Source organism: Enhydra lutris, unplaced genomic scaffold (genome assembly GCF_002288905.1).
Source record: "Enhydra lutris kenyoni isolate GAN:26980312 unplaced genomic scaffold, ASM228890v2 scaffoldscaffold12, whole genome shotgun sequence".
Taxonomy (NCBI): Eukaryota; Metazoa; Chordata; class Mammalia; order Carnivora; family Mustelidae; genus Enhydra; species Enhydra lutris.
In genome coordinates, this window is record NW_019154096.1 from 71,108,570 (window position 1) to 71,133,029 (window position 24,460).

Sequence of the window (24,460 nt, forward strand, 5' to 3'; positions counted from 1 at the left end):
ACCACCAAATCCACAGCCGCACTTGCGAACGATTAACAATAACACATAATATATGCGTACACGTCTATTTTAAGAATCAGAGAGGTCGAGCCAAAACCCAGTTACTAGAGACATCATAGTCTGGTTTAAATCAAGCAGTAGTTCAGTTTCATCTCCAGGGCATAAGTTTCTGACCTTGATTAAAAAGAAAATAATAAGTCAAAGAGAACTAGAGTCCCTCCCTTCCCAACTAGTGGCATAAGCCTGTCTCAAAAACAGCATTAGATCACAGGGGACAAAAGTGGCCTATGATTCAAAAAGACGGTTACACTTGAGCCTCGAACACACAAGGACATTGCCTCCCTGTGTTATTTCCAGTCCTGCCAATTAGCTCCCAGAGTCTCACACCAACCCACTTTCTTGCCCTTGGAACTTGACCCAGCGGACCCCATCGATGCACCAGAATTTGACTCTCTGAGCCCCAAACACTAACTGGAGAGCCACTGAGAGGCATGTGGCGCACTGAAGCTCGCAGAAGTAGATGATATCGTAGCCCAGAAAGAGAGCCGAGGGCTGGCTGGGGCGTGCGGGGAGGAGTAAATTTCTTTAAACTCTTTATCTACTTTCTGTTACCTGTCTCCGCAGGGGGATCCGTTTCGTCAGCTTGTGCACGGCTGGCTGGCTGCCGAAGTCTGGCTTCTTGGTCGTGGTCTTCATTCGGCACAAGATGACCGTCACCACCATACAGGCAATTAGGAAGACCCCTATGCAGTAAATGGCTATCTCCAGGTAGTCTGGGGAAGCCGTGATCTCCTTCTCTCTTACAGGAGCTGGAGTGGACACCACAGGGGAGGAACAGATAAGCAGGCCACAGAGTTAGGACACGGGGTTGATGACACATCCCGGACAGCTAAACGAATCACAAGGTGGTGACCATTCCCAACGACAGGCTTCCCATTGCCTCAGTGCTGCAGAATGGCATGGGCTATGGGCCTGCCCTGCACCGCTCCCAAATGAGGGTGAGTGACCAAGGGCTGCCCGCTGGACCACCAGGGCCCGAGCAGCCACTATTTCTAGCCGCAACGGGCCTCTGCAATCCAGTGATCGTCACGGACTGGCTGGCTCCAATACACGAAGGGCAGGCTACGGGGCCACATTCTGTCACACGTGTGGACAGAATAGGACAGTTATCCACACTTGTTAAAAAAAGAAAGAAAGAAAGAAAGAAACTGTCTTCCGAGGGGATCTCTGATGCAAAACAAATTAAAAATTCCTAAATATAAACAACGCCCACTTTCGCATGTGAACAGATGGAACGCCACTCCTATTTGGGTAAGCCCTTCCAAAGGAAGATGTGACGTGGTGGTTTCCCCCAGGTGAACACACGTCCGTACGAAATGAAATAAATATTCATCTAGTAGGCTGGCCCGGAAAGGTTTCAAATTTCTTAACACAATCCAGCATATTATTTAACTGAACAAATGAAAGCACTGAATTTAAAGACCGAATTGCCTTTGATACAGAATCATTACATCCATACCATGGAACGTTTCTAATATCCCTTAGTCAATTACCATTTAAGATTTGTGTTTTCTGGTTATATTGAGGTCACTACAACTTTTCTCTAAAAGAAAAAAGAGAAACGGTATGACGTGTGCATATCCATGGAATTACTTAAGGTAACACGTTCTTAGATCGACTTAAAATACTATCTGCTCCCTCCTCAGTCCTCAGTGGTCATGGAGCTACAAGCAGTGTATTTCCAAATGGTATTTTTCTTGAACTGCGTCCTTAGTTAATGTGCTAGTACTGTCAGGCAAATCGGTTAAGAAGGGCCAATTAGGCCCCTGTAGAATGCAGTACTACAAGTAAAAGCAAGCTCAAAGTAAAAGGCATCTCATTGTTTCAAAGCAAATATTCACAGAGCAGACTCAAAAGGCAAAATGGATGCAATGGTATTATTTAAAGCTTATCCATTTTAATCAGAAAAAAATACTTGCAAGATAGTCAAAACTCCCAGCAGCACAGCACAAAATGAAATGATCAATTTCTTTTTACTAGATATAAAAATAAGCATGCAGGTAGGCACTTTACTCTAGAAATAAGGAATTAGGAACTGGAGTGGAACATCATGAGCTAGCGAACCAGTCTAGGCAGCTTCACAAAGGAAATGACAGAGACAGATGCATCAAAGTAGACCGCGGTTGTCAGGAGAGGTTCGACTAGGACAGAGATGCTGGTCGAAGACCCAGACCACAGCAGCATGTAGCAACAGGGCTTCGCTGATGTTGATTTCTCCAAAGGGCGGAAATCACATCAAGCCCACGTCGGCGCGAGCATGCTTTGCAGGAAAAGCAAACGGAGGGTCCATTTCATTGCAACATGCAACAAAGCCACCGATTCCCGTGGTAGGTAACACACTGCTTCTGTACGTCCTACATGCCAGGGTGCTTCTCCCCAGGCACCCCAACGTACATCCCTCTATTCACGTATCATTGAAAAGAGAGAGTGGAACCATGTGATCAAAGTACATATGGGATTTTAGTGAAATGGAATTTGAAATGAGAAAAAATTACTTTGAATTTTACAAAGTAATTGCCATGTCTTCCTTCAGAGAACTGCGGATGGGTGAATTTATACATTGACTCACTGAAAATGTTAAGATCCCTTTGGGTTTTAAGGATGAAATGTCACTTGATCATAAATGTGAGTGTGGGATCTCATTGTAAGTGAATTTCCAAAGGCAACGTTCTTATCCCCGGGGGATAATTTTCAACATTTTGCAAAATCTTTACGCTGGGATAAAAGGGGCTGTTTCTGAGAACAGAAGCTGTGTTAATTTTATAGCAATCAACCCAGAAAGGGGAAAACCATGGAGAGGAAGAGCAGTATGTACCTGGAAGAACGGTCAGCCATGCAGAGTGAAAGGATATCCCAATAGAATTACCCGCCAAGCACGTATACTCCCCAGCATCCTCAAAAGTTACATTCCGGATATAGAGAACCTCAATCTCTTTGTCCGTGGTATTAACACCGGCGGCCTAGAAAACAGGGAGGCAAGAGAAAAGGCTAGACAACACAGGGATGACCGTGGAGGGGGCCGTGGAACCATGAGGCATCGCACCGGGGGGCTCCGGCAGGTGCTGGCCAGCAGAAGATTCCGATCGCAGCCCATCCACAAAGCCCACAACCGAGAAACACTGAGCGACACTGAGCAGCTCGCCGCCACAGGCCCGTCACCACACCGGCTTCACCACCTAGACATGCATGCAATCAGACGCATGGAAAAATCAACCCACAGAGATCCCTTCTCTTGGCCTTTGTGTTGCTTTGGATTGAGGGATGGTTTTCCAAAAGCATAAACACCCCAAAAGTCCCAGCTGGGTTCTGGTCCTGTTGGCTGCAGACTCCCACCTTGAGGAAGGGATGGTGCTATCTTGAATTTATTGCATTAGGGAGCAAAACCCTGGAGACGCGCCCAAGTGGACACCTGGCACGTCCTTCCGGCCCTGTGGGCACCAACCAGGGCGGGCTATTGTGTCTGATTTTCACGTGTCACCACTTTGACTACCGTTGGGTGAAAAAAAAAAAAACAAAAACAAAAACAAAGAAACAGAAGAAAGTACAATCTTGGTAGCAAAGACACTGCAGGGTTTTTTTTCCCTCAATATATACATTTGAGTGTGAGTTGTGACAGAGAACGGCAACGGCTGCCTTCAACAGCAGCTGCCTTCAACTGCGTCCACACCCATGAGATGGATTATGCTCCAATTTGGGACAGCAAGGTCAGGGACAGGATCTCCTAAGCACCCATTACGGGTAACCAAGGAGGTGATATTCTGTTGGAAAAATTATTGCGTGCCAATACTTCTCTACCAATTTGGGGCAGAAGGAGATAGGAATTCTGCTGATACGCCAATGTCCCAAATTCAACAGGCATGCCTGCGTGTGTTTAAAATGCTGATGGTGGACAGTCATGATGGGGAATGTGCAGCCCAAACAAGACAAGCCAGAAGGAACGACTTCAAAACTGGGTTGGGGGAGAGGGGGTGGAGGGTAATCTTTAGAAGAGATGAGAGCAAGCACTTTGAGCATCGTGGGCATTTTTCCATGGCTGCTGGCATCCTACCAGCTGCATCACCGAAGAAAGATGATTATGAATATACCAAGGCCACAGAGTCATCCTAGAAGCTGCCTGCAGTTTCCCAAAGCACCAAGTCTTTTCAGCTTCTACATCCAGACTTCTTTTTTTAAAAAAAACAAAAAACAAAAAAACACAAAACATTGTTACCTTGCTGTTTTGGCAGGACAGTGAGCCAGGCGGACTGGTTGGCCTGCCCTATATAATTGGAGACCTTACATATATACTCCCCAGCATCCGCCTCCGTCACATTGAACAGAGCCAGCACTTCTGCATTGGAACTATTAATCCCCGAGTGCTGGAACAGACACAGGAGAACAATATAACGGCCAACCAGGAAGGACTTTGCGCTGTCTAGGGTCCCACCACCAACACATCACCAAAAAAACTAACACAGAAAACAACTTCCATGAGGTCTAAGTGACTGCCTTAACGAGCTGAGTCATGGGCTTCGACCATGGAGAGGGAGGGAGGGGCGTGTGATCAAGACCAAGCAGAACAAACCCGAGGTTCCCCGGGCTGGTCATCTTTTTCCAGCTCTTCTGATCACTGGGATTCTCAGCTGGGGAGAATAGCTCACCGGTTGAGAGTTCTGAGTGGGGCTACCTATGGTTCTACGGGAAGACCGTTCTTTTCTAAGGACGATCTCTTTGAGCACCTACATGCAGGAGACGTGGTAGGCAGTGGCTAAGAAAAGTCTGTAGACTTAGCTGTTGCTTGCCATCACCATCCTGGAGAACAAGACAGACCTAAACATTAAAGAGACTGATGCTGGCTCCACTGGGGACTTTCAAAGAGCCAAATATGAAAAGCAAGGAGAAAGTTTCCTTGTTCAACATTTCACTTGTGCAAAACCATTTTCTAAAGTTGATTGTTGGGGCGCCTGGGTGGCTCAGTGGGTTAAAGCCTCTGCCTTTGGCTCAGGTCATGATCCCAGGGTCCTGGGATCGAGCCCCGCATCAGGCTCTCTGCTTAGTAGGAAGCCTGCTTCCTCCTCTCTCTCTGCCTGCCTCTCTGCCTACTTGTGATCTCTGTCTGTCAAATAAATAAATAAAATCTTTAAAAAATAAAAAATAAAGAAATAAAGTTTATTGTCTAAGCCACAGGTGAATGAGTTTCCTTTAGCCCTCTTCTGAAAATAAAACGTGAATTGCTTCGGACAGACGGCTACGCCAATTCGATCCTAACGTCGTATTAAGAGATGGGAGACATCAGCATCACGGTAAGTGCTGGTACCTTGCCTCGAGTTTACAGAGCTCGCTCAATGCACGCCGTCCCGTGGACTCTGCTAGAGGAGGCGGCATCGCGACCCCCCCTTTTATGGACATGCAGCTAAGCCTCAATGCCCTGTCGGCGATCTCGGGGCCGATAAATAGCTGAATTATTCCGGCTCCCACTCGAATAGCCCTTCCTCCCCACCCCACCCCGCCCCCAGTTCCCTTATGCAATTTTACTAGCGAGTCTAATAATCTGCTAATCCCCTAACACACTCTCCCCCTGGCCAGTCAAATGGGAGAATCGTCATCTCCCAGATCCAACAGGAAATCGGAAAACCCGCCCTGACGTCCATGACGGAGACCCCTGCGGGTCCCTTGAGATTCAGAAAGTCCTCACCTTCAGCACCTTGAGGTAAGGCAGCCCGTCGGGCCCGTATTTGCTGCCGTTCTTTTCTACGTGTTTGATCCACTGAATGTGGGGCTGGGCGTCGCTGTACACTTTGCAGACGAACTCGACGTCACCTCCCACCACGGTGGAGGCGTTGGCCGGCAGTCCAGCTTGGAGGATGGGCCGGTGTGGTGATCGCTCTGCGGGGCAGGGAGGGAGACGAATAAGTAAGTTGTGTTGTCCAGAAGGCTGTTCCTGAACACAAGCCTTAAAGGCCTCAAGTCTGCTGGCTGACTCCTTTGAAATAACACCGCCACCCAATGTATAACAAAACCGACTTCAAAGGAGACTGCTAGAGCACGACCCTTGTAAAAAGAATACTTACTTAGGAAACACACAGAAGAACTTCTGATATCTCAAGTTATGGGTTGTCTGTGGCCACTCACCAAACAAGGGGAAAGGTTTTACTTTGACAATGGAAAAGACAAACGGCAGGGGGACAGGGGCCTCTTCACTTGTCCCCCTTGGGATAATATCGAGACTCACTTTGACCATAAGCTTAAGGTCACTGGCAAGGGACAAGCCCAAGGTCACCTAAAACACCAAAATGGCTCCTGTACTCAGTGTCTCCCAAAACATCTCTAAGGCGCTCTGAGAAGACTGTTTCTTGTTTGGAAAGAAAAACCGAAAGCACGAGTTCAAGGTGATGAACAGACTGGATGAACAACGGGTTTCCTCTTTTCACTGTGGACTTCACCCCTTTTAGTCACCATCCACCCCTTCGTTTTCTCGATATATACTGAGTGTTACCATCTGCCCAATGCTAGATGCACAAGAAGACATTCCTTATTCAGACGTGGCACCGAAAGAAACACAAACAGACCCCAGTCCCCCAATCCCGGCGACGTTCTAGGCCATGTTTAAGGAAGCCCCATAGAGGGCATGTTAGCAATCACTTCCCACCCTCACGTGCCTTGCCGCTCTTTCGAAGCAAAAAGTTCTCAACAGAAGACACCCCTCGTCTTACACCTGCAAAAGTCCCTCTCCAGTTTCAAGGGGGTCTCTATAGAAATCCTGTAGTTCAAGGTCCATGAGAAACTGCACACAAGTATCCTTAAGAAACTGGTAACCGAGCAGCCCACTGCGTGATCCCGTCCACAAAGGCTCTAGAATCACAAGCTGACTGCCATCTTCCTACACGGCAGTTTGGTCAAGGGTAACACATACCCAATCGCCCATCCAGCCATCCACAAACCTATCAGCCCACCCCCACCTTACCTGCACGTAAGCCTATCTTACCTTACCTGCAAGCCAGCCTATCTGTCTCCCCGCACTACAGAGGCCACTGCCTTTAACCCCCAGCTTAAGAAATGGCCGAGGATAGGAAGAGATCCCAGCCAACCCAACACACCAAACATGTCTCTACCCTGTACCTGAGTGTCCCCGTGTGCTGGACTGGAAACAGCAAATTACAATGATCGATATTGAAACCCTTCTATATTTGGGCCTTAAAATAGTATTTGGTGGAATTTGTTGGACACAAACCAAACCACATGTAAATTGATTTTACTGCACAAGCCTGTTGGTCTTTAAAAACTTTTAAAAAAAGGAAAAAAAAAGAAAGAAATGCTAGTGGGTTACTCTTAGCACATTTCATTCCAGAATCTCCCATCACTTCAGAGACACCTACACTTTCACATTAAAAAGATAAGGATTTGAGTCTCCAAAGAAGTCATTCATTTGCGGGACATTACCCTGGAGGCTGAACAAAGAACCCAGAAAGCCTACTTTTGCGGGCAGAAAATCTCAAATCTATGATCTCTTCATGACCACAGATGACCAGAAACATGACCGGAAGCCTCACCCTTTGGCGGACATGCCATCTCTGCACTGGGCCACGGCAAGCCCAGTGTGGCACCCGGCCTGGAGCCCGCACGGGCAAGGCTGGTTTAATCCCAGTGAGCCCCATCCACGAGAGGAGAACAGAGTCAAGTGTACACACACACACACACACACACACACACACACACACACACACTCTGTCCTCACCAGGCCTCCTCCCATGACGCCTTGTGGGAGGGGTATCTGTCCTCTGGGTTAGACACTGCCAGCCAAGCTCACAAAACCCCTTCTTCACACATAACCTCATATTGAGGTAGTTTGCCCTTTCCCGCAGAGAAGTGCATTTTAGGTGCCCTTTCGTTCCCTGGCTCGGTTTTCCAGTTTTGCGTGCCTGTGTTTGTGTGTTTCGAGATAAATATTTACAATGGACCTAAATATTTATTCTTAGAAACAAAGGCCCTATAAAACCTTAAATGTCATAGGCCAGATCAACTGAATTTCAAACCAAGTTCTCCTTCTTAAACATACTTGTTTCCAATAAATCGTTTCACAAGCAAACACTGTGCATGTAATACCAAATAACGATGCCCTGGGAACAATGAGTGCTTTCATAAGGCCGGCATCTCTGGCCTGCGCCAGCCCTCAGCAGGGAATGTAGTCCCTGGGACAGCACTGGCAGGGCCCACGCCAGAGACGCAGCCTTGTTCACTTGTGGTCAGCGCGCTGCCGCGTTCCACTTATTAAGTTATTCCATTGCTATCCGGACTATTTCCACCAAGGGGGTGGGGGGCGGGGAGTCCTTGCAATGGTTTAATATTATTGCGTTTGCAAATTACAGGGCAACAAAAGTTGCCGCTTGCAGTCCTGAATGTATCCTTTCACATTTTCTCACCTTATACAAAATAACCTCTCAACCAGCCCCGCGTCCCTCCGCCCTTTCTCACTTTTGGTACAGAAACTGCAAGTCGGGATCGCTCTGTAATCGAAACCTTACACCGTCTTCCAAAACTTATTACAGCGGCCTTCAGTATAAAATGAAACCTTAGAGAATGTTATTTAAAATGTTTTTAAAAAGTCAGTAGGCCTCATGTTTCGTTTCTCCACATCAGGCTTTGATTTCCTTTGCAACCTTATTCTCTGCCCTTAAACAAGTCTGAGACCAGGCCCCAAACATCTTGGAAGAGGTCCCGGGATGCCAGGATCTGCACAGAGCTATGCCTCTTCTCAAAACCTTCAGCGATCACTCTTTCCTGGTGTCTGTCAGACCCAAAAGAGCAGTGATCAGCAGCAAGGGGATGACAGAAGTTCCAGCTTCTGAAACACGGGGGGGGGGAGAGCAGGGTGCGGGCAGTAGCTCCCGCAGAAAGGGGACTTCCGTGGCCAGCGCCCCAGGGGCCCCGGAACAGGGCAGTGATGGTGGGCACGAAGACCCCCCCCCCCAAAGGCTAACATGCTCTCCCCAGAACCTCACCAGGCCCCGGGCAGAGCAAACCCCTCAGGTTTCCAACGCTTGGGGCAACAGGCTGATACAAAAAGAAGTCGTCGATGAATGATCTCTCGGTTACGCACTAACACTCAGAGCTGGCCCATCTCTCTATGTGATAACAAAAAAATGACAGCCTCTACCAGGAAGGTTTTACGGTTTTAGGCAAGGTTCTCTTACTGCGTGTTTAACTCTCAGATCTTACAGAAAACAGACTTTTCTCTTTCCAGGGGCAGTGACATAAATAGAAGGAAAAACAGAAAGGCTGACAAGCAGCTCAACCCCTGCGTCCTTCCTGTGATGTTTTAAAGATACATTCTGAGCGCAGCGGGCGGCAGGCGGGCGGGGTGCGGACCCGAACCCGGTCGCGCGCCTTGAAAGGAGCAGCTCTCCAGCCCCTGTGCGAATTCCAGCTTGAGACAGAAGGGAACGAAGCCCAGGGTGTGCGGTGACTGCCGGCGGGGTAGTTGGCTGCCCGGCTGGAATGAGGTTCCGCCAAACAGATGCGTAGTAAACACAGACTGAAGTGCTTTACAAAATACGTTCTCTCCCCCGTGGGTTCACTCGCTCTCACTCCCTTTGGTCAGGAGCTCCAAGCCAGTCCACGCTCCCCAAGTGGAAGGCCCAGGTGCTCCGAGTCTGAATTTCGAGACTGACCCTCTTGGGTCCTGCTCTGACGCTGGGGGCCACAACCAGAAAAAGCAGGAGGAAAACAGCCTGCTTCGTTCCAAGAGGTAATTATTGAGAAAGAGAAAATACCTGAGTGACAAAGAATAAATCTTTGTTAATTGACCACTGAAACTTTATAACATGCCAGTCCTCCTCTGGACATAATAATACGCTTGGCTCATAAGAGATCTACAACTTCAGCTCTGACATAGCAAAGGCCATAAAAAATGTCCACAGAGCAGACAGGCCTCATGCCTACAGGCTCGGTAAACACGCATCCCGGGGATCAGAAGGAGACCAGGTTCTTAAATTACACCTATAAATTAATCAAGCCCAGAGTTGCAGGTTTCCCAGCACACACTAGTCTCCTGAGTATTTCTCCCCCAAAAGTTCAGCAGCCCTTGTCACAAAGAACCATTTCAAAGCTGTTCTCTGGGCAGCAAAACACCCAGAGACTTGAATCACGCCGAGTGGCCAATATTGATCTGGAAACAGCAGGTCTCCTGCTCTGGGGCACCCATTCATGTAAAGAGCGTAGAGAACCTTGCCTGCTCTGTCCTTAAATTGAAATCAAAATTTAATTACCCTTCCTCTAAAATGGTAGTTTCTTAGCAACTCCAAGGTGTTCAATAGGGAAAGAACGTTCTACCCGATTTGGAGGACAAGTGAAAACAACAGAGAATTCTTTCTCTAAAGCCCAGCCTCGATTGATTTTCTAAAGAGCAGGTAGTAGTTGCTTTTGCTGCATAAAAAAACGCACTAACCCAGTTAGCAAGAGGCGATCAAAGCCCTCTGAAGTCCGAGGAGCCCAATAACCTGCCAGAGACCTCGCGCTAATTACAATTAGTAGAACGAGTTCATTGCCTTGTCAAGCCTCTACCTGATACACTCCACACACACGGGACAGATCGAGTTGGGCTCTGAGTTTTGTTTTCCCTACATTTTCTCCAGCCTCTAGGGATGGGCACAAAAGAAGGTCAGAACAAAAAGGGTCCGTAGAACTGATCTCTTTTATTAAGAGTCCGAGTACCAGGAGCGGGCATTCCGACTTGTCATCTTCTAGAACAGATGGAGTGACCTGGGGTACTGAGCACCTGGAATAACTTAAAAAAAAAAAAGGAAAAATGCCTTTTTGTAGAAGGTCACTGGTGTGTTGCTCTCTGTCCTGAGCTCAGCTGAGCCTCATTTTCCCCCTGCCTGGACATCCGACCCTGAAAGTCTTGCAGAACTGGGCAGGGTGGGGATCCAGCTTCCTCTAAAACATACACAATTTTCCTACAGAGAGAGCAAAAATGTCTGCAGACCAGGCCTGTCTGGGGAAAGCCACGGTGTCTTCCCTCCAGCGCCGAAGTCCCTCAGTGACTTAGGGAGGCTGCACCATGCGAAATGCTAGAAGCAAAACACCACTAATTCCTTTGTACTTGCTCGATGAGGTGGAGAACGGGGCGAAGTGCTGGCTGTGGTCGGGCGGCCTGGGAAGACCAAAGCAGGTGGAGGCAAAGTGCCTTCCCTAATTAATGTCATTGACTGTATTATGTGGCTGGGGGCTGAGTGGCTTCTACCAGCTGGGTGTCAATTTAGGTCTTCTTGGGCAAATTACCAGAGCAGAGCTGTGTGTTATTCACACCCCCAAATGTTTACGATACCCTGAGCTCTGTGCCTTTAAAAGTTAAACCAGAACTGAAGACTCTTAGGTGACCACAAAGTTATGTCCAAGAGAGGGTCAAAAAGGTCTTTCCTCTGGTTAAAGAGAGATGTGGCTTCAGGACGAAGGAAAGTTCTGGGGACAGATGGTGGTGATCATTGCAGAACCATGTAAATGTATATTTCATGCCACTAAACTGCACATTCAAAATTGACCAAAATGGGACATTCTGTTACATATGCTTTGCCGCCATTTTTTTTTAAATGGAGACACAGCAAAGGTGACTCTATCTCAGAGCGAACAAGATCTATTTCTAGGGTCACGGAAAACCTGCCTTCTCAATTAGTTAAGTGTATTTACCTTGCCCAGTTTACTGAGAGCTCTTCTCTGTTCTGACACAAAGACTCCGCACAGGGGCCCTCCCTGTCTTGTGCTTGGTTTTCACGCTGATGTAAAACTCAGACGTCAGTCTCCCCGCGCTCGCTCCAGTGGCGCTGGGGTAAACACAGCTGAGAGCGGTCATGCTGGGAGCCACGTCCCAGAGCCTTAGCACCCTGCTACTTGCCACAGGGGGTGCGACATCTCTCAGGAATGTAAGATTATCAGCTGGTGTCTGCATAGCTGGGTTCCCTCCATGGGAAGAACATGCTGGAGATGTTTTTCCAAAGTCCCAGAATGAAACATACCTTCCTGCTGAACTCCAGATCAGAATGACTTCTCTCAAACGACCTGCAGAGAAGCTAAAAATCACATCACTGGGGAGTCCCCACAGATAGCAGTACTCAAAATGGAGCTCTTTAGGTTGGAGATGTTTCACTGACATCCAAGGGGATCCAGTGAGTCCGGCTCTAGAAATCCAGCCCAGAAAAAGAGTCACCCAGGCAGCCAACTATGGTGTGCACAAAGCTTGCCTCTTTTGAAACTGCCTAAACACCCACCCAGAGGGAAATGATTAAATAAACTATCTGAGATCCAGAAGAGCACAGGGGTCACGAATAAGAAGGAAATCGACAACACGTACAGATGTGGGAAGAGGTCTACAAAAATAATGTTCACAGGTTAATCAACTTCCACCATGAAAAGGCCTTCGCCCTAGAGGAAGTCTAGAAAAATCGACCACACCAAACTCTTCGATGCTTTATTTTGCTCCTGGGGTGATTCAAGCAGAAGGAAAAGCTTTCAGCCCATCTGAGCAAACAAGAAATGCCTCCCTTTGGTGCAAACAACATGAGAAGTTAAAGGATAAAACCTCATTTGTTTTCTTAGAGGCAAACTCAGAACTGAACACAGAACTCTTCTCAATACCCCTTGCTGTCAGCGTTGCCTACAGAGAAGAGTCCAGATAGTTACCCAGCTCGCGAGAGGCACCATTTCTCACTGTCTGAGCCAGCTGGGAAGCCTCAAGCCAGCCTGCAGACCAGCGTCACCCTTCCCCCCAACACCGTGGAACATTCACTGATGGTTTCACACCCAGAGTGGTTTTGTTTCTATTGGCCAAATGCAAAATGCAAAGGACTTCAGCCCCAGTCCTGAGTGCACACTGAACCCAATAAAATGAGGACTTTCTTGGGGTGCCCGGGTGGCTCAGTTAAGTGTCCAGCTCTTGATTTCGGCCAGGTGATGATCTCAGGGTCAGAGGACTGAGCCCCATTTGGGGTTCCCTGCTAGGCATGGAGGCTTCGTTAGATTCTCACTCTCTGGGGTGCCTGGGTGGCTCAGTCAGTTACGTGTCTGCCTTTGGCTCAGGTTATGATCCCAGGGTCCTGGGGTCGAGCACCGTGTTGGGCACCTTGCTCAGGAGGAGAGTCTGCTTCTCTCCCTCCTCCTGCTCATGCTCTCTCTCTCTCTCACTCTCTCACTCTTTCAAATAAATAAAAGGGACTTTCTTTGTCAAAGAAAGCACCACAGCCAAATGATCCTTCTAGAATAATATCCAACACCTGTCTTGCGAAATACCACTTTCCAGCTGACGTGAGGGGAAACAGGTCCGGCACATAATCTGACCTGTTAATTTGTACACTTCTTTGTGATGGAAAGGATTCCTACAGGAATCCTTGCGTGAGAGAACCCTCTGAGGGGGAGGCTCTGGGAGAAAGAAAGAAAAAGTCGTTCTATCAAGATCCAGAAATCTCCATCCCTATCTATCATCATCTCACTGTGGCAGCTTTGGGGTCTTCTGTGCTGTGATGTTAGAACTCTGACAGGATCTCTCAGTCAACTGGGTACCACCCCCATTCTAAGGGCGGCGTCACCCATAAAGGCATAAAGGCTCGGGTGAAGGTATCATTTGAAACGGGAAGAAAGCTCACAGCATTTCTGTATTGACGTTTTAATGACAGCTGACCTAATACTTCCCAACCAAGATCTTTTGGTTATAAAGGGGACTGACATCAGGCAACTCTGAAAAGCACTCGCTTCAGAACTTGCCATGTTAAGAACCACAAACTCCAAATATAAAGTCACAGGTCAGGGATGGCCTGAGTGGCTCAGTCAGTGAAGCGCCTGCCTTCAGTCCATGATCCAGGGGTCCTGGGACCAAGCCCCATGTCGGGTTCCCTGCTCCATGTGGAGTCTGCTTCTCGCTCTCCCTCTGCCCCTCCCCATCCCCTACTCATGCGCACGCTCTCTCTCTCTCTCTCTTTTGCTCTCTCAAATAAATAAATAAAATCTTTAAAAAAGAAAAGAAAGTCATGATTAAACTGCTTTTCCTCTATTTTTCCAATTCAGCGCACTGACGGAGCGGTTATGAAGTTCTAGCCCATTCCTGGGCACTGCGATTGCTAGCAGTGCACTTAGATCCTCATGCCAAGACCACTCGACCACGCTTGGACAGCAGCAGCTTTCTCCCCACCCCCTGCCCCGACCTATCCTACCACCAGGTGTAGGGAAGAGACAGTCTTTGTACAAAAAGCCGTAAGATCGTAACTCATCTGTGACACTTCTACATCCTCTTTGCCCACACCATAGACTCAATGCCAAAGATGAGACAAGAGATCAGGTATTAGCCTAGCCTTCTCCCCAGCCACCTCGGCCGGGACCCCTGCCAGAATCGAAAGCAATCAATAAAGCTTCCTTCCTCAGCTGTGGGGCAGAGGGCAACTGATGGCTTGCAGAGAACACGGCAAAAACGCTGACGCTGCGAAGTCCTAACGTGCCCCATCCATGCTGGCCTGTGCCTGCTCCAGCCTCAGGAGCCAGCACATGAGATACCACCTGCCCACGGACCTGAAGGAAGGACTTCTGGCTGGTCCTGGTCCTGCAGGAGAGCACTCATTTACAGGTTGGTACCTTCAGGGTGCCGGGGCTACCCACTGACCGGCTCTCACCCCCTGGAATCCCTGTTGTGAAACAGGTATAAAAATCCTCTCTGCAGTAACCCAAAGCTCATTTAAACAGTAGATCAAAGGGAAGTTTTGAAATCTCTGTCCTGGAGGAAAGAGGACGGGCCACTCCTTTACCCAGGGTTGTGCCGAGTGCACATGGCTCAGCCTGGCCATCCAAGAAGAGCTGGGGGACCACCTAATTTGAGTGACTAACCCTCAAGCACATGGTTCTATTATTTAGAAGCATCGACCCCCACCACCTCACCACCCCCTGCATCCGGACAACGGGACAAGGTCACTGCCCCCCGCTTTATAGACAAGGGACCCGAGGCTCAGAGGTTCCGCGCCTTCCAAGGCCACAGCACTGCCCAAGCTGGAAATGGAACATGAACCCCTCCACCACGTAATTCCCACACGAACCTCCAGAGTCGCTTCCAGAAGGCATGAAGTCCCATGAGGGCAGACACAGTAGCATCGGTTGGGAAGAAAATGGGGAAATGGCTCCAGGAGCCACAGAAGAGAGCAGCAACATGACTTCGCGTCCTACTCAACCCTGCCCACGTTCCAGGATCCTACAGTAACTACGCAAGCCTACTTACGAAGGCACTGGCTGTGACCTATGACCAAGCGTGGCACCCCAAGCCGCTATCAACAAGGGGCTTCCTATCTCCCCCGGGAAGGACTTCACCACCCCAGAGCTGGCACACGGGACCTGCATCAGGGAAAACACACCGAGTCTTAAACCCAGACCAAGAAAAGGAAGGAATTAGCTGGCAGCAAGAAGATGAAGATGGAAAATCAGAGGGGGCCTGGCCAGGAAGCCTCTAGGTCAAGATGACTCCAGTTTAGAACTGCCAGGGGCTCTGTGAGGCTGAGGCTGGTGGACACCAGGGAAATGCACAAGGGCGGCAACTGCTGGACATGAGAGTCAAGCGTTCAAGGCGTTAGAATCTGTGGACGCACGGATTCATGTAGTTCAATGTTACCTACTACAACAGCCACCCCTCATCAGACAGAGAAACAAAAGATTTGTCTAGAAGCCCCGGGATGATAGACATGAGGACAGAGAGGGATCTTCCCTGAGGAGAACGATCAGGAACGATCCCAATTTTTGACAGTTTCAGTAAGAACCCAACCAGTTAATTAATGAGGCCACCACTTCTTCATTTACCTAAATGTTACTTTTTTCCAAGTCCCCCTTCTGCTCAGGGACCACACTGGAGGCTTTGTCTTCCCCGGACAGAGGCTACCCGAAGCAGTAAACAATTTACGAAATTTCTCCTTCTCCCACTGGGGATGGGTGCCAGGCGTCGGCCCCGCAGCCAGGCTTATCGGGCCGTCAGTGCTGGGATAAAAGACGCTTCATTCCTCCTGAACACACACCGGAGGGGGGTTGAGCGCCAGGACAGATTCCTTCGTGCTTTCAGGCTCCGTCCCATCATGTCCGGAGCCCAGTTAGAGGAGATTTATGTCAAGGGCTCGTCGACAGCACCCCGGCGCTCTGCCGCTGAGCAAGTCAGGACTGGTGAGGAGCCTGAGCGACCCCCACCCAGCCAGAGGCCTGCGTGCCCGCTGACTGGCTCCCAACCACTGAGACCCCGTCTGGCGCCTACACTTCTTGTCCTGGGGGGAGACAAATCTCTAGAAAGTCAGACTGATCGAGGACAAGGCATGGCCGGCCCAGCAAATCCAGAGGCACCGCTTCCAACCTCCCCTGCACCCTACCCTGCAAATACCCACCACCAGGTGAAAAGCTCAAAACTTATATCATGGTCTCTGGGATTCCAGAATTGGGACACCCAAAGGGAGAAAAAGTTCATAAATCAAAGTCAAAGAGTCTCTATGAATGAGGAGGGCCAACTGGTCCATTAAACACATTCTCTCTCTCTCTTTCTCTCCCTCTCTCTCTCTCTCACTTTGTTGTTTGGAACACAGAGTGGGGGTTTTCAGAATTTTGCAGCGGTCCCTGCTGCTCCACACCACGGGACACCTAAAACCAAGACCTCCATGTGCAGTGCCGGACGGAGCATTAATCATGGTTTCCAGAACAGCCAGATGGAGCCCCGGGCTCCGGAGGTTTTTTAAGTCCTTGGCAAATAAATCCCTCACCAACCCCCAACACCCCAAACCTGATGTTCCTCAACTATCAGTGGGGTGAGGGGTGAGGGTGGAAGAAAGCCTCAGGAACTCGGGGCTCGCAAACACGCCATGATCCTCTTCTGTGACTGGATCGGTCCTGGGACGGCCCTGACAACTGGATTAACCGAAGGGGTAAACCCAGCAGGACGTGAACGGCAGCCCCTGGCCCCTTCCATTGGTCCCATTATGGCACTCAGTTTATTTAATAAAACTTCTGATGGAGTCTAATAAAAGCTATTAAAAATGCCTTCTAGAGGCACCTGGGTAGCTCAGTTGGTTAAGCATTTGCCTTTGGCTCAGGTAATGATCCTGGGGACCTGGGATCGGGCCCCGCATCAGGCTCCCCACTCAATCTGCTTCTCCCTCTCCCTCTATTCTCTCTCATGCCCTCCCTCTCTCTCTCAACTAAATAAAATCTTTTAAAAAAATATATAAAAATAAATAAAATGCCTTCTAACTCTCCAGAGAGTCCAGGTTTGAAGGGAGAAAACCAGCATTTGGGGCTTCTGGGTGGCTCAGAAGCCTCTGCCTTCGGCTCAGGTCATGATCCCAGGGTCCTGAGATCGAGCCCCTTATCGGGCTCTTCACTCAGTGGGGAGCCTGCTTCCTCCTCTCTCTCTCTGACTGCCTCTCTGCCTACTTATGATCTTTGTCTGTCAAATAAATAAATAAAATCTTTAAAAAAAAAAAAAAGAAAACCAGCATTTATTGCTGGCCACCTGATGCCAATTTGGTTTTGGGTTTTGCTTTTTTTTTAATCTTTGAACCCAAACAGATTCTCATAACAACTATAGTGGGTTGAACTGAACACCCCCCCACCACCACCAAAAAAAGGTAAGTCCATGTTCTCACCCCTGGAACCTGTGAATGTGACTCTATTTGGAAACGAGGTCTTTCTAATTAAGGATCTTGAGATGAGACCATCCTGGATGGAGGGCACACCCTCAATCCAGTGACACATGTCCCTGTAGGAGACACACAGAGGGAGATCTGAGACGCAGAGAGGAAAGCCGTGGAATGACAGAGGTCGAGATGGAAGTGACATGTCCACAAGCCGAGGGCGGCCAGCAGCAGCTGGGGAGAAAAGCGTGAACCAGATGCCCCTTCAGTCTGCAGAAGGAACCAACCCCGCTGACACCCTGACTTCAAACATCTGGCTTCTAGAACGGAGACGGAATCAACCTCCGTTGTCTTAACCCATCCCAGTTTGCCCTCACTTGTCACAGCAGCCCCCAGGAGACAAACCCCGCCATCACAGGAATGAGCTAAATACCAACATTCCAACTCCCCCGGTGAGGCCAGAAGGGCTCAGGAAAGGCGAAGGGACTTGTCGCCATTCGCTCGGGAAACCCAAGGTCACGGGATGTGTCCCAGGTTGTGGCTTCTTGGTGGCAGAGCCATCAGAACCCAGAGCCTTGGCCTCGTTTCACTAATGAACAAGGGCCAAGACTCGCCACCTCCCGAAGCCAGCCCTCTGAGGGGAGCCTGGTTTAGGAGAGTCACAATTACCGGGATGTGGAGCTTCGCGCTAATTTTCCCTCGCCAGTAAATGGCTGAAAAGTAATGGTGTCAATTTTAATGAGGATCAAGCGAGGCTCCTAAAGGGCTGCCATACACCAGAGCATTTCCCTCGCACACAATGGCTGGCTGTTTAATTCCAGAACACAAGAATGTCACTTAAATTACACGGCTTTTACATTAAAGTGCTTATGGGAATGCCTTCCCGAGGAAGAATTTCAATAAAAAGATCTTGCCCATTTTGATACTTCGCAGTATCTGAACCCCAAACCTATGTATCATAGCAACAAAAATAAACTCTCGAGGAACGTGAGCAAGGACAGGACTTCACTTTCACTGGGGAAGTCTCCGATGTTCTGGGAGATGCAGCTATAGCTGGGAAGCTTGTTATCACGGGGCGGTGTATTACGCTCAGACTGTGGGCCACCAGAAAATCGGTGTTCAAGCCCGAATCCCTTCTGCTGCCACTTGCTGAGATGTTCAGAACGCCCGCCTGCCAACCCCGTAAGTCTGCATGAGACTCTCGAGCCGACTCAATTCTTATTTTATTAGTGCTTCTCAAAGCAATTACCGGGGTTTTGAGCAAAGATGACAGTATTTCACACCTCCATCTTTCCTGAAAATGTCTTATACTCCACTGACTTTTGGCTTCTATTTATAAAGAAGGTTCAAGGCTTGGAAAATTATTAAGGGTTGAGCTTTAATGGATATTCCCAACCAGCATTGTGTCATTATTGGCCCCCGTCTGGCTGGGCAATCTCCCAAATTTGTGACATAATCAGGCCTTTCTCTGCATTACTCCATACGCTCTATGCTCCCTCTACATTACACCACTGAATCATACGCTCTTTTCAACAAGACTGATTGCCAGGGGATTAACATTAGACAGCACAATTCCATTATTCAGCAGCCCAATTCAAATCCAGCCCTAAACTGTAAGAGAGACGGCAGAGGGCTTCACAGAGATGAGCTGCCAGAAAGCTCAAAGAAGAGGTGGGGTGAGGGGCTTTGAATGTTTTACATAACAACTCAACCCAAAACCTGCTAGGAGCTGAGGTGGCCCAGCCGACTCCAGATTCCTGGACTCCAGATTCCTGGACTCCAGATTCCTGGACGGGTCCCCAGCCAATCCCAGCGAGCCATGTGGGGGGGGGGGGTGACGATGACCCGCGCAAAGCCAGAATCCCTGGGGACTGCTACAACATGACTATCTTATTCACACAATCAATTACTTTGTTTCAAAATTAACTATTGAAGAATTTCTAGCCCCAAATCTTTCTTTCCTTAAATAGAAACGCTCTCATGTCAAATTCAGGCGATGTGAGGCCCAATGTGAACTCATGTTGTGTGCTTAATCAACAGATTTATGGCCCATCGATGCCAAAATAAATGTTCACCATTCTCTTCTCATGTTTGTGTTACTTCTTTTGGTTTGATCTGTAAAATACCTGTGCGTAGTGATTCCCACTAAGAAACCTTCCCCAATATCTCTGTGAGCAAAGAAACTCAGTCTTTTAGGAATGTCCAGGGGATCTACATTATGTAAAAGCTACCAAATTTGACGTTGTTATAACAAAGATAAAGCGTCACAAATACTTTTTTCACTGAATTTTAACACATGCTCAGAAATAAATACTACCTCATGCTTTCAAAGGCAGAGCTTCTTATGGATTTAATTTAAGGCAACCTGATAAAAAATCAAAATGGTTTTGTTCAATTTGCAGTTAGTCTCAAACTTCAATGAACCAAAATCTAGGTAATTTGGTTAATCAAGCTTTTGGAAGGTGTTTTCATGGTTCTTTGGGCAATTCAAATCACTATGGAGCCTCTCTTCAGAGAGTTTATAGCTTCTTAAAGGAGAAGAAATGGCCACACATGAAATAATACTAGGGACACATGTACAGGAAATGATGGAGGAAAGCCGTTGTTCATAGACATGAAGGGTGGGCATGGTCTGTGGAGTTACATAGGGTCACCTTAAGGCAAAATCCATCAGGGAGAGCCTGGAGTTGAGCCCCTTAGCTGAAGCTGGCAATCCGCAAGAGAAGGGCGAACTGGTTAGCTGACCCTCAGCCAGGACTCAAGGTCAGGCGGTGAGCCTGAGAGTCCAGGTAGACGACAAGACAGAGAAAAGATGGATCGTACAAAGGATCCAAAGATCTTAGGCCACCATCCCTGCTGCAATGAGACCCAACCTCGGCATCTCCAATCCTCCCACGGGACAGAGAAACCCTCTTTCCTTATCAGTTACAACACAACCCACCACAATAGGCAAGATGGGACAAAATCTGAGTTCCAGGACATCAGGCTACTTGGTCTTAAGATATTTAATTAAAATGCCCTATCTATCTGAGCACTTAGATATTTACAAGCCCATATACACAGTTCCCTTTCCACAGAAGGAATCATTTCTAGGAACAAACGCTGAGCCTACAATCTCGAATGACTTTCACTTGGGCGCCTTGACCCTGACCTGCCCCAGCCAGCTATCAGCTCAGTCATACTGATACCTTTTCCTTTACTCTTTTGCAGGCAATACCACACAATACAATACAATACAACAGCCCTTTTTTGATTGTGCTTCCTCTCTTTTAAAAGCAAAGGTCTAAGGGCTCCTGGGTGGCTCAGTCAGTTAAACATCCAACTCTTGATTTCAGCTCAGGTCATGATCTCAGGGTCATGGGATAGAGCCCCATGTTGGGCTCCACGCTCAGTGTGGAGTCTGCTCAAGATTCTCTCTCTCCCTCTCCCTCTGCCCCTCCCCACCCCCTGCACTTGCTCTTGTTCTCCCTCTAAAACAAAGAAATCTTTAAAAGTTCTCTTAGAGCATATCTGTGCCCCTTCCCTGAACACACCAACATTCTCCAGAATGTTATTTTCATTGTCTATGTCCATCCATTTTCAGCTTCCAGAATGTCAGCACCTTTCACACTATATCCATTTTCCACAAGACGCGAGGGAACCAAGAGGATCACACAAAATACATAAAGCATGGCTCCTCGGGAAACAGAACACGGTCATCTGACAAAAGAATCCTTCTCTAACGACAGCATGTGTTGAGGAAGAAGGAAATGGACCAACTCTCCTTAAACCATGGGAAAGAAACAAGATTCACTTTCACGATGTCACAGGAGTCAAGCTGGTGTACAGCTGCCCCTTTGGGAGAAGCAAACTCACCAACAACATCGAGGTGGTACGTGTGATTGATGGAGCCATATTCATTCTCTACCACACAGGTGTAATTTCCTTTGTCGGACGGGACCACACTCTCCATAATAAGGCTCCAGTGCTGGTTTCGCACCTGAAAAGATCAAAGTAAAGGTGCTTATTTAACATGCTTAGCACAGAATACTAGATACTTCGCTTTCTTGATCTAAAAAGCAGTTGGGGGAGACAAGGAAAGTAGAGAACTATCTCCTGAATTCTACATTTCCCTCATACAAAGGACTCAGAATGGAGACAAGTGAAAACAATCATTGTCATTAAGGTGAATGTCTCACAAGGGGATATAGACACGTTCAGATATGCAAGTGTGCGGACTGGGTCTCTCGCGGTCATGGTTTGACGGTTCCTCCAGGAGCTGCCAAATGGCCGGGGGAGCCTGCCCTTTAGCCTGCGACCCTACCAGTGCCCCAGAGCAGAGGCTGAAAGGTTGCTCATCCAATAGGAACCCTCAGGCCCCAGGGCACCCATGGACCACTTAGGGCCAGCACCAATGACAACTTACTGTATGCCAGTCACTGCTCTGAGCACTCCATCCGGCCTTAGCTAAGGTGAATCTCTCAAGAAGCCCACAAGCTACATTCTGTATTGTTCTGGAACCTTCCAGTTTCTTTTCCCACGGCCCTCAGAGGCTGTCTGGAAGCCGCCAGAAGTTTCAACTGGGAACACAGGTCTGCCCCTCCCATCTCTGGCAGTGGTCGAATGGATGCTACATATTCCTGAGAGACACACTCAGAATTCCAAATATGGGAGCAATGAATCCTCAGGAAACCTAAGCTGCATATCCATCTGCTTACAGACTCCTTGAGACTTTTTCAAAGATAAGCAGCACATGTGACAATAAGGTATTGGGACTGCCACCCATAGTTCTGTCAACACGCAAACAGGCTAGACTCTGACATTCCCACCTTGCTTTTAAAATATTTCCACCGACTCAAACTTTCAGGCAAGCATGACTTTTCCTCACTAAGACCGAAATGCAGATTTTCTCTTGCAGGCTCAAGGCTCTACCCTTTCTCTCCAAATCCAAATCATGTTGTAAAGGTATTTTGGACAAGGCACTCTAAAGACATGGCGAGGAGAAAATCAAAAAGTAAATTAAAAGCCTGGGCCCTACCAGTCTTAACGATGATTTCGGGAATTTCAACTGACCTTCTGAATGATTCCCTGAACACTGCAAGTGTTTTCTGCCTTAATCACATAAAAACCGATAATACCAGCCGAGCCTCTGCAAGCACATGAGTGAGTCAAGGAACTAGAGAATAAAGAAACTCATCTCATGAACTCTCCATTATAAAAACGGGAGGGCAGAGCAGCTGTCCACTTCGAAAAGCAGCACCCACAGAAGTAAGAGGTTACCGGAGCCCGTTACCCCCCAACCCATGTCGTGTCACAGGCTGAGCTCTGTTGTGAGCTGCTGTCACAGACAGCAGCGACCGATGCTGGTTCAAGAACGAGACCACTGCTCGTCACGCACAGTCTCATGAAGGATCACGGGGGTAAGGGCTGGACTCTTCTTCACCGAGGACGATCAGTGAAATGAGAGTGAGTTCTGGGCAGACAGTCCCTTTGCTCAAGCTGCTGTCCTCTCACCAGCTCCCCTGTACAACCCTGGACTGTTTCCATCTCCTGTCATGGAGCTGATGAGGGAACATTCATTCTCGGTGTCACAGGCTAAGAGTCTGGTGGTAAAATGAACCTGAAGGCATCAGACCCCAGTGGAGAGAGTGTGTCCCCTCCAATGGCAAAGACCTCCCTCCTGCTCTCGGCTGGGCCGTACGTAGGCTTCTAGGAGAACCCAAGCAAGAGGGGAGGTCTCCTCTCAGGAGGGATAAGCCTTCTATGCAGTGTGTAGAGGGAACACCAAGAAGAAGAAGCGGTTGCTAATTCTCTACTGAAATCCTGGCCCCCCATGGGTGTCACCCTGGAGCCGTGTGTTGAAGAGCATGGGAGACTCAGAAACTAACTCCTTCAGATGGGCCCACACAGAGACCCTCCCTCTCCCCAAGCTCTCAGTGGTATCAGAAATAGGACTTTCCTGGGCTCTGAAGGACTAATCACACAGAGGGTAACTTGGGGATGAAGCCACAGGGCCTAACGTCACCAAGCCACGTAATCCAACATTCAGCTCTGCTGTAAATATTCTGTTCTTTGAGCCCCTGCTCAAATGTCATGCCCATAAGCCCTTAATCATGACTAGTGCCTGTCTCTGGACCCCGTCCAAACTGTCAATGTCTTTCTTGCGCCTGGATCCAGATTTGGCACATGGCACATTCCAAATGGAGCTGAACCTGAACTGCACGGGGAGGGCATCATCTGCCTCTGCCCAAGACATTAAATCTTGGCATAGGCAGCTCGGCATACCACTGCCGTGTTTAACCCCAGGGCATATGGTCAGACCCAGGCTCTTGTCGGGGCGATGGCATTCCACGTAAAACCCCTCGTCGACAGCCTGTGCTCCCCGAAGTGTTTCCTTCCTGGAGATGCACTACAAATATTAATAAGTTAACATTTATAAAACGCTTTCACAATGAGAAACCCACTTACCAAACAAGGTGCTTCTGCCCTGCCCGAGACCTTGGTACTCAGTCAATACCGCCCCATGCAGTGCTGTTAATATTTATTTTCTTACACCACTGCTCCAGTATTTGATTCCTTGACATACCACCAATCCCAAATTTTATGAGCTGTGGCACTTTCCAAATGGACGCCCTTAGAAGCTGCCAACAGTGGGAACGTTTGACACTCTCCTAGGGGATATCCTACCATTAATTAGTGGTTGCTTAATGACAAGCTGGGGGAGGACAAACAGTAACTCTATCAAGATGGGGGGCAAAGACACAAAGACTTTTGTGTTTCTTTTCTAAGCACTCCTCTTCCATACCCCGATTCAG

The 24,460-nt window shown here is 48.4% G+C and overlaps 1 protein-coding gene across 1 annotated transcript in view; it reads right to left on the minus strand.

The window, feature by feature from the left end:
* The window catches only part of LOC111145037 (fibroblast growth factor receptor 2-like), a 59,672-nt gene that overhangs the window by 31,517 nt on the left and 3,695 nt on the right, over positions 1 to 24,460 (minus strand). Inside the window, exons 2-5 of the mRNA XM_022499650.1 lie at positions 21,522 to 21,645; positions 5,735 to 5,925; positions 2,876 to 3,020; positions 613 to 809 (exon numbers count right to left, since the gene is read on the minus strand). Coding sequence (XP_022355358.1) covers positions 613 to 809; positions 2,876 to 3,020; positions 5,735 to 5,925; positions 21,522 to 21,645 — 657 coding nt within the window. The remainder of the gene's footprint in view (positions 1 to 612; positions 810 to 2,875; positions 3,021 to 5,734; positions 5,926 to 21,521; positions 21,646 to 24,460) is intronic.